Source organism: Nelumbo nucifera, chromosome 1 (assembly GCF_055504915.1).
Source record: "Nelumbo nucifera cultivar China Antique chromosome 1, China Antique-T2T, whole genome shotgun sequence".
NCBI lineage: Eukaryota > Viridiplantae > Streptophyta > Magnoliopsida > Proteales > Nelumbonaceae > Nelumbo > Nelumbo nucifera.
Window position 1 is genome coordinate 108,129,914 of NC_142649.1, and position 10,894 is coordinate 108,140,807.

At 36.9% G+C, this 10,894-nt stretch overlaps 1 protein-coding gene across 2 annotated transcripts; it reads right to left on the reverse strand.

Moving 5' to 3' along the window:
* Positions 1 to 1,511: 1,511 nt before the first annotated feature.
* Positions 1,512 to 9,956, reverse strand: LOC104605956 (PLAT domain-containing protein 3-like). Of its 2 annotated transcripts, none has more exons than XM_088891880.1 (2): positions 9,758 to 9,956; positions 1,512 to 2,162 (listed from the first exon to the last, which is right to left on the reverse strand). In XM_088891880.1, exons 1-2 carry the CDS (start codon positions 9,953 to 9,955, stop codon positions 1,728 to 1,730), a joined length of 633 nt encoding a protein of 210 aa, XP_088748006.1. In that variant the 5' UTR covers position 9,956; the 3' UTR covers positions 1,512 to 1,727. The 2 variants fall into 2 exon arrangements, with proteins under 2 accessions (XP_088748006.1, XP_010269223.1); XM_010270921.3 differs by lacking the exon at positions 9,758 to 9,956 and adding an exon at positions 2,279 to 2,465.
* Positions 9,957 to 10,894: the final 938 nt, after the last annotated feature.

The window sequence follows — 10,894 nt, forward strand, 5'->3', positions numbered from 1 at the left end:
TATTCACTATCATTTCCTCCACCCTGTCTGGTTTGGATCATGCTTATCACTGAGTAGAGTAGTGGCCACACAAAGGAGTTAAGGATTGGATTTCCTTTTGGTGGGACAAAATCAATGAAACACCAAATAATGATCTTAGTGCGTTTAGTAAATGTTCTATTATCCTTTGGCACTGTTGGAAGGCAAGATGTAAAGTAGCGTTGGAGAACTCCCCTTTTAGGCCCTCTTCGATAATTGCTGCGACCAACGCCCAAATTGAAGAGCTGACTAATCTGAAATTGAGTCAAGTTTTAAATCAAGTGCCCAATTCAGTCATGATCTCCCTAGAAATTTCTTGGTGCTCCCAATCTAGCCTTTCATTAAAATCAATGTGGACGGAGCTCATAACCACTCTCACTCTGGATTGGGGATTATTCTGAGGGACCACAAAGGTGAGTTCTTATTTGGTAGAGAGGTTAACTTTCCTTTATCTGATCCTAATATCTCAGAGGCTCACGCCTTCTCAGAAGGTATTCAAATGACCAAAGACTTACAAATCACTCATGTTTGGATTGAGGGTGATGCTCAAAAGATAGTCCAAGCCCTGTTGGATGCCTTGTACAAGCAATAGACTAGCACATTTAATTGCAAAATTTGCTTGTTGAAGCTATGAATGAATGAATTGCCTATGGACTTCAAAAAAAAAAAAAAAAAAAGGAAAATTCCTTATTAGTATCTTGTACTTTGGGCTTAGTGCCACTTTGGTCCCCAAACTTTAAAATGCGATAATTCAGTACCCGAGTTTTCAAAACATAACAATCCAGTACCTGATGTTAATCAACCGTTAAGTGATATTTGAAAAAGACACAAATGCCCTTTGAGTGTCATCTAATTTTCTTTATCAACCATCCAAACATTGACAAAAAATTAACAATTTCAAATCCTTGCCTTTTCCATTCAAGAAAGTTGGGGTCACGTTTGAATGGGCATTCTGATGACCCCAACTTTATTGAATAGAAGAGGCAAGGATTTGAAACTGTTAACTTTTTGTCAATGTTTGGATGATTGATAAAGAGAATTAGATGATACTTGAAAGACATTTGTGTCGTTTTCAAATGTCACTTAACTACTAGTCAATAATTAGTTAATAGCAGGTATTAGATTATCATATTTTGAAAGTTCGGGTACTGAATTATTGCATTTTAAAATTTGAGGACCAAAGTAACACTAGACCCAAAGTATATAGGGTACTAATCAGAAATTTTACCAAAAAAGAAAAATTATAAAGTGAATTATAGTGTAAAATGGCAAAATCTTTCATTATTCCTTACACGCGAAAAGCTGGTCAATCTTCAGAATATGCCACATTTTGTCTGAAAATAAGGAAGGGGGGAAAAAGGTAGGAAAACCTATACAAAGTTCATATAGGTTTCCCTGTTTTCCCTTTCAAAATGTAATTATTGAAGGTTACAGTTTTCAGCCAAGGACAAGTATTAGAACAAAGTGAAGAAAGAAAAGAAAAAAGAGAAAACTCACAATAAGCACATATTATATATTAAATTACTACGCATACAAACTGATCTGATCAAGTGATCATCATGTCTGTATTTCCACTACTAAAAGTCTAAAACCTCATTCACAATCACAGATTATAATTACTAAGAAGCATGATAATGCAGGTTTATTTGATCTAACGATGGATTTGTAGAAAGGAGTGATCATCATGTGGTCTTCTTGGGGTTAAATAATTAATTAGTGGCAACTTTGGTGGGAGTGGGAGTGGGGCAGTTACTTCGGAAGGTGGTGAGCTGGTAGGGTTCGGTGTCAAGCGCCAGCCACTGCTCGACGGTGAAGAGCTGCTGGGAGCATTTATAGAGGGGACCGGTGGATGTTACCTCCACATAGTTGCAGTACCAACCGTGGTGTGAGCCGGAGCCATCGGAGCTGAGTTTCATGGCGCACACTGGATTAGAGAGGCAACGTCCCCGTCCGCTAAAGATGTCGAGGTTCCCCCTCTCGAAGTAGTTGTGACCCGACTTCATTATGCCTCCCCACTTCTCCAGGTTCGGGATGCTCACATACGATTCGTTTGCATTGTATAGCTCCAGGCTGATGACCGAGTCCGTCCCTCCCTTGATTATCTTTCCTGTTCGGACATACACTGTATACACGCAATCTTTCTCCTATATAAGATAAACAAGCTAAGACTGATGAATTAATAAGAAAGAGATCAATAAGTATATATGTCTTGATAGCAAGTACCTAAGTAATTAAAGCAAGTTAAGTGGATCTATCTTACAGAAGATTGGGCGATAATGGCCAAGGAAAACAGAAAACAAAGGAGGAACAGTGGATGAACGTGCAAGTTAGTGGCCATTTTTCCCCTTCTCTAGCCAAGATCTGCCCGGAGGTATGAATATCAATTATATGATATTTTGATAGAGATAGACAAGGCTGACAAGCCAAGCGAGCGCATTTATGTGAGGAGTCCCGGGGCGATGCCCCATTTTATAGATAATATTTTTGATAAATAAAATAAAAATGTTCAAAATAACAAATTAGGGTAACATATTGGTTTTTACCGGACGATACAGGGCCAATCACGATGCACCACGTCGTCCTGTGTCCTGACATGTGGGACTCATATTCTGTGGTGTAGTAGTAATTGTAGTTGCTCTTTTTCGAGCCCACAAAGCTCTAAAAATCATTGCGACTTGCGAGCAGGGGTGGGGTGTTCATTGTATGGTGCAGACTGTAGACCACCCATTACCCAACCGCTTTGAATTGAACCAAATGGGCAAAACCCAAGTTCAAAGTTTGGTTTTTGGTACTTTGGTCTCGTCTGACCTTCGAAATTATTTGATTTGATTTGAGACTTGGTTTTCAAATTTCAGAAATCAGATCAATTGTAAATCAAATTATTAATGTATAAGTATTTATGTATGTATATATTCATTTAACATTTGATATATTGTTGTTAATTTTAATTTTTAACTTGTAATTTAATATTTTTGTTCCATGCAATTTGACCTGGGCTGGGTAACCTATCCCCCTAATATATGGCACTCGTTAACATTTCTAATTAGATTAAGCCCAATAGAATGGCCCCAACTGTATTAGAAACCAAAACAATTTGATTTGATTTCTATATTAAAATAATTTGATTAGAATTTGATCTAAAAATTTCCTGATTTGACCTGAGATCTTCTCCATGAACACTCCTAATTGGGAGGATGGGAAGCATGTGTCACTTGGCATGGTTGTCATCAGAATGTTTTTATCGGACAGTCATTATCGTCAGATTTAAATCAGTTAAGAGAAGATGAAAGCCATCAGATTTGAATCAGATTGTCATTGTGAGACGCATAAAATGCACTCTTTTGCTCGTGGCTCATCTGGCTTGGGAGTTTGGGGAGGGGCTCACAAGTACCCATATCACCCTATGCCAGTGATAAAATATATGACTCATAGTGAGAGGTTAAATGATTGCGGGCCATTTTCAAAAAAAATAAAAATAAAAAGATTGTGGGCCCTATGTATTTTATGACTCGTATGGAGCATTATTAGCTAATCCTCTCTCCAGGTGAAGATTAGATGATTGTCCATCACCAACAAAAGGAAAAGGAAAAGCAATTTCATTAATCCATTTCATAACAACAAAGGCAAAAGGCAAAAACTTGTTCTCCATCTTCCCATTATTGTGTTCCTTGCAAATATAGCCACAACACGAATAACTTTTACATCATATAATTTTACCGTGCGAAGCCAAAACTTTCCATGGGCAGAAAATTTGGCCAGCAGCTTCATTAGACATGAAAGGAATCTCAAAAAATTGGCCCCAAAAAGAAATCTTCTTCTGCTTAAACACCATTGAGGGAAAAGATTATCAGAGTTTTGGGTAGCAGAGACATTTTGAAAATTGTAGTCAACTTGCATCCTGTAATTAATAATCTGACTTGGTCACAATATAATATTTAATTTCAAATGCATTTATAGCATCCTGTAATTATGAATAGTTTCATTACATCCATGCTATATGGGACTAGTTTTAACTTTTAATCATTACACTGTTATAATGTTGTAGGGAAAATAGTGCTTATTGCCATGAAATGATGGACCGCATGTAGGTATCATGTCTATAACAATGATATGATAGATGGTGCAGGATGCAGCACCAGCACGGTATTAGGCATGAAACCTGAAGGTCTAGGTGCGCAAATCGGGCCGGGCCGGGCGGGTTAGGATGATTTTATAATATTTATCAAAATTATAAAAGAATTCTTCGAAGAATTCAAACGAAAGGTTAATTTTAGGATATCAGAGATTTCTTTTTTTTTTTTCAAGAATCTCCCACTTAATATGGCTTGTGTTTCTTTTTTTTTTTTTTTTGGTAGAAATTCTTGCTTGCATTTGAACAAAAATTAACATTAAAATGACAGGAGCAGAAAACAGGGAAATAACTAACAGCACAACAACACCTAAGAACAGAAAGCAACTAAGAGAAACTAGACACCCAGGAGCCAGACAAAAGAAAGCCTTTCTTCGCCAGCGAATGAGCCACAAAGTTTGAGCTCCTACCACTGTGCAGAAATGATAGAGAAAAACCTGAAGCAAGATGAAGGCAATCCAACACTACAAAAGAAACATCAATATCCAGGCTAGCATCTTGATTCAAAAGCCAAATTTACTAAGGAAGCGTTGTCACTTTCCAACAGAACCTTTTCAAAATTAAGGGCTTTCGCCAAAAGGAGAGACCTTCACGACACGCCATTGCTTCAGCTTGCACTACAGAACAGGCCTTCAAAGAGCCACACTTTGCTGCTACACCACAGCCAAGGTGATCTCGAGCAATCAATTACACCAAAACTAGCAACACGAGGACTTGATCCAGTCCACAGTAACATTGGCCATGTTACTATCTTTCAGGGAGGAATAGGACTTGATCCAGTCCATCAACCATCCTTTGAAATTTTGGGTTTCACTTCGGGGTTGGAACCTCAAACTTAACTGGCTTGAACCAACATTTACTTGCAAAAACACAAGAACAAAGAGCATGAAATGTTGATTGCCCATAGGAATTACACAGGGGGCAGACAATTGAATCGATGATTTTCTTTGACAGAAGGTTCTTCTTGATTGGTAAAGCATTCAGACTAGCTTTCCAAACAAAATTTTTAATCTTCTGGGGGATTGGGAGCCTCCAAATAGTTGATCAAAGAATCTTGATTCAAGATTTCCTTCTTTCTGAGGAGCATCTTGTTGTTTTGCCAAAAAAATAAGCCAATTTAACTATTGAGGACCCTTTTTCTATCCAGGGTCCAATACAACCTGTCATCCCATTCAAAGTGAGGGATATTATATTTAAACCTAGTATTTTCTCTGCTACTATGGGAAGGAAGGTTTCTCTTATGAGGCTCTCCTTCCAAGGTCTACTGTTCTGATCAATCAAGTCCCTCACCAACATAATGTTGTTGTCTCCAGTTCTTGGACCATAAATTCTGAAGTCTGGCAACCCTAGCACCCACGGGTCCTCCCATACCTTGATGTTATCTCCTGAACCAACAAACCAGAAAACCCCTTTCAATGACAGCTCTCTCCCCTTAAGGACACTTTGCCATCCCCATGGAACAGAGCAAGGCAATACATCATTGAGAAAAGATTTTTTTTTTTTTATTTTCCTTTGATAACCTTAACCCAAAGTCTATCCTCCCCTTTTGCCACTCTCCATGCTAATTTGGCTAGGAAGGCTCTATTAAAAACTGTAGGATCCCTAAAGCGTAAAGTGGTGTCAGATAACACTTTTCAGACCTCTGAAATCTGAAAATGTTGCTTTTTAGATGTAAGAAGTGTTTGGAAGTGTATCTGAATTTCGGTCTGAAAATTATATTCAGATTTGAAATAATAAGAGGCCAGGCATTGAATGCATTCAAATGCATTTCAAACCTGGTGAAAAGTCTAAAATACCCTTTAATTAAAGACATGTTTGTGTTTCTCCCTCCCCCATTCATCTTCTCCACTTGATGTAGCAGCAAACCAACGGCAACGAATGATTCCTCTAGCCCTCTAGCCCTCTAGCCCTCTCTCTCTCTCTCTCTCTCTCTCTCTCTCTCTTCTATGGTCCCACTGCTTCCATCCTCTATTTTTCATTTTTGATCGCCGCTGCAACTCTCAACAGCAACAATCTCTCATCGTGCAACTCACAACATCGAAGACAACATGGGATTGTGGGCAGGCGAAACCGGAATCGTCACATTCAACCGGAATACGTTGTTCACCATGTTCATCTTTCTTCTTCACTAGACAAATTGTATTTGTATTAATTATTTTAATTATTATTAATTATTAAATATTTTAATAGTTTTAAGATATTATTTTTCTAATTATTAAATATCATTTTCATTGCTTCATGGACTTTATTACTATTTTTATTATTATTTTAAATTTTAATGATTTATTTTTAATTTATGAATTTATATGTATTTTTAATTTTTCTTATTTTTATACTTTATTCATATTTTTCAATATTATTTTGAATTTAAAAATTATTTTTATGGAATAGTACAATTTGAATTCAAAATTACCAAATAGTCTAATTTAGGGGTAAAATAGTAAAATCAATGAATTTCAAATGCTAAAGGTTTGATCCAATACAAACAACCTTCTTTATTCAGAGCCTCAAAAAAGTCAAAAAACAACTATGTCTCTTTTTATATTTCAATTACTTTTAATATCTCTTTAACTTTTCAGATTTCAGATTTCAGATTTATCAAATGCTGCCTAAGCCCCCATTTAATTTATTTCTACAAAGCTGATTCCACCCTATCCAGTTAACTTTCTTCTTCTCCCCATCTGAGCCCCAGTAGAAGGATCTCTGGATTTTTTTAATTTTTTCACAAATTTCTATAGAGAGAGCAAAACCGGACATTGAATATGATAGCATGGCACTTAACACTGCCTTAATTAACACTTCTTTACCTATCTGGTTGAGCATCTTGCTTCTCCAACTTCTAGTTTTCCTTTCTAGCCTACTGGTTATATAGTCAAACATTTTTACTTTTGCTCTACTGAATAAGGAATGTAGACCGAAGTAAGTGGAAGGTTTAGTGACTAACGTCAGCTTCAGACTTCTGGCTAGCAATTTCTGGATTCTATGATACAAGTTAGAGCTAAAAGAGATTTCAAATTTATTTAAATTCACCTATTGCCCTAAGGCCAGCTCATACTTTCCAATGATGTCCATAATTCTCCTCCCCTCCTCAAGATTTTCCTTAGTGAAGATGTAACTATCACCTAAAAAGAATAGATGGGAAATTGTTGGACAAGAGTGATTTAGTTTTACACTTGAGATTTGCTTTGCAACAACTTGATTGATCAGCATTTTGGAGAAGACATTAGACACAATAAGGAAGAGGTATGGAGACAGAGGGTCCCCTAGCCTCTATCCTCTACTAGGGTAGAATCTCTTACTTGGGTTTCCATTTATTAACACCTTATAGGATACATAGGTAATACACTCCATAACCCAAGCTACCCATTTCTCCCCTAAACCCATGGCTTCCATCACCCTCTTTAGAAAGGTCCACTCCACTCTATCGTAGGCCTTACTCATGTTCAATTTCATAGCCATGTACTGGTACCCTTTCCTAGACCTTGTCCTCTTTAAATGATAGAAAATCTCATGATCAATGAGAATATTATCAAAGATATTCCTACCCTCTAAAAAGGAACTTTGGTTCTGAGAAATAATATTGCTTAGCTTTGGCTTTAGTCTATTAGATAAGACCTTTGCAATTATTGTGTAAATGGAGTTGCAGAGACTAATAGGTCTGAAATGACTTGGATCTTCAAAGTGATCTACTTTGGGAATAAGGGTTATGAAGGTATCATTAATACCTGTTGTGATTTTTCCTTCTCTAAAGGACTTGACAGTCTCTAGCACATCTCCATTTACTATACCCCAGTATTTCTGAAAAAAGAAGTTAGGGTACCCATCCGGCCCAGGAGACTTTTTCGGATGCATTTGGAAGAGTCTTAGTTATTTCTTCAATGACTTCTCTCTCTATCTCACTTGCTTCCTCAACGTCCAAAACCCTCTCTACATTGTTAACAGCTTCTATGCCTTGAGGTCAGAGGATGTAAAAAGGCTTTTAAAGTGATTTTTGAAAACCTCACAAATTTTCTTTTGCTCTTCTTTCCACCCTCCTTCCAGATTCCTAATTTGCATAATTATGTTCCTTGCTCTTCTTCTCAAGGTAGTGTGATGGAAAAAACTAGTGTTTTATCACCCCACTTAAGCCAATTACACCTTGCTTTTTGGAACCAAAAAATTTCTTCCCATTCCAACCATTTATCTAATTTTTTTTCACATTCTTTGATTTTCTCACTAGAGTAGGCTGAGCTTGAGTCTCTGAGGGCAGCTTCTAGATCTGCTTGGGCTTCCTAAACTTTTGTGTTCAATCTTCCAAAATTATTTTTATTCCAAAGCCTCAGCTCCCTTTGCAGCCTTTTACATTTGGACTTTAGAATTTCATGACTAGACCCCCTTGGAGTTTCCTTCCAAACTTCCTCTATCACTTGGGCACAATCCTCATGCGTACATCACATCTCCTCGAATCCAAAACTGAAAGGGCTCCTTTTATCTATCACAAGATTTGGGTCTAAAATTATTGGTAAATGGTCAGAACCACCAATAGGGATGTGGAACATAGCTGCTTAGGGATACAGAGCCATCTACTCCTTATTTCTTAGCGCCCTATCCAAAATTTCCTTGACATTCTCAATCCCTTCCCTTTTGTTGTTCCATGTGAACTTCGGCCCAAAGGATAGTATTGTTGAGAGCTCAATAACATCAATAGCTTGGTTGTTCCTCTACAAAACCCAATTCTTCTCTGGTTTCCCACCCCATTTGTCTTGAACAGAGAAAGTTAGATTTAGGTCCCCAATACAACCCCATGGACCAATGATGCCCATAGATAAATGCTTCCAAGCTTCTAAGAATACTCTCCTATCTTTCTTTCAGGGTTCCCCATAATAAAAAGGATAGAAACCAGTCCCTTTTGTACTGTCTAAGATTTTCATGTGAATGAAATTTTTATTTGCACTAAGGATTTTTAAGGTTTTGATCTGTTGACCAGAACAGAGTCAATCCTCTTGATTGGCCAATGGGATCAACCCCCCACCAGTCCCACTCTCAAAAAGTTTAATTTTTCCTAACCTCCACTAAAGTACATTTTGTCTCCATGAGAAAGAGAATCGAGAACTTCTCTTTCCTTAGATCCTCTTCACTAAGCGAACTGTCCAGGGAATCCAAGACCCTAATAGTTCCAACTTGATATTTTCATTTCACCTGAGGGAATTGTTTTAGGACAACCCCCTTAAACCTTATGAAGCTTTTCAATTTCCTAGAGACCAAGACCTTTGGAGACAACTTTCAATCCCTAACCGAGCACCTAGACCAAGACTAGTACCTCGAAAAGTAGAGACTTTTGAAACCAGGATCTATACCGACAGGAAGCGCCAATTTTTTGAGAACGAATTCAGGTATTTTCCTCCTTTTGAAGGAAAAGTAAACTGCTAATTCAATCTTTTTTAATTTTTTACTGCAAGCAACCAACTTCCAAAAACAAATGTGAGAGAGACCCTTCCTATTCCTTACAGTTCTATTTCGACAATTAAAGGGACTTCTAGGCTCATCTTGAATCAAAGCAAGTAAAGCAAACAAAGATTGGTGGTTAACTTGGATGGTACAAGGAATAAATAAGCAATTTCGAAGACTTACCTCTTCTATCGCCTCCATTTTGATTATGGCTAAGAAAGTCGTCATCCCTAAACCACCCCTTTGAACATCGGTCGGTTTCTCCAAAAGAGGAGCTAAGGTTCTTCTATATTTGAATTTTGATTTCTTGAAGACTAGGACCATGTCTGAACTCGATTCCACAAACCCGACTTCAAACCCGTGGCCATGTAGCTCAGACATCGGCCTTTTAAGTTTAAGGACCAACTTATTTTTCCCCGAAGAATTGCCATTATTTGCATAGGCTTTATCCTCTACTAGGTCTAACCTTAATGCTTTTTCTATAGAGAGGGGTTTCTTAAATCTCAATTCTCTAGTTTAAAGTTCGCCTCTTTCTTCCTGGTACACAAATATTTCCTCGATTATGATCCCTAAGGCTTTCCTATTTTGTGAAAACTTTGGTTCTTTGAAAAGTAGATTATCTAAGAAATTCCTAAAACTTGCAAAGTTTGAGCCGCCTAGCTCTGCTAACTTAACCATGTTGCCAGAGTTTCTGTAGAATGTATCTTCTTGCTGACAATGGAAGACCAACAAGAAAATCAGCTTAAAATTCTGGCCAACTATGGGACCCTCCTTCTGATATCGGAGCCTCTCTTGTAGGTTTAAGTGGAAACTACTACAGTCTATAGGAAGGAGTGTTCAAATTCGGTTGATAAATCGAAAACCAAATCGAACCAAACAGAATAAGCTAATTTGGTTCAGTTAATTCGACTATCAGTTCGGTTTGATTTTTATTTAAAAATAATAATTGGTTTTTGGTTTTAATTCAATTTGACTGAAATTTTCAATCGAACCGAAAACCGAATTAATGATGTTATTTAGTTAAGAATATTAAACATTAATGTTTTATTTAATACTTTGTGCTAATTAATTATTATATTTTCCAATGAACAATTAATAATAGTTAATTAAAACCTACACTCATTATTAATTAGTTAACATTGGCATTAATTGTTCATTAATCATTAATTATTTTTGAAAATAGTCGATTCGCCAATTCCCCATTGGCATAGGGCTTTAGGCCTATTTTAGCTTTTAATTAATAATAGCTAATTAGTTAACATCAATGGACTTTAGGGTCATTTTGACTTTTAATTAATAATAGTTAATAGTTAATTAATT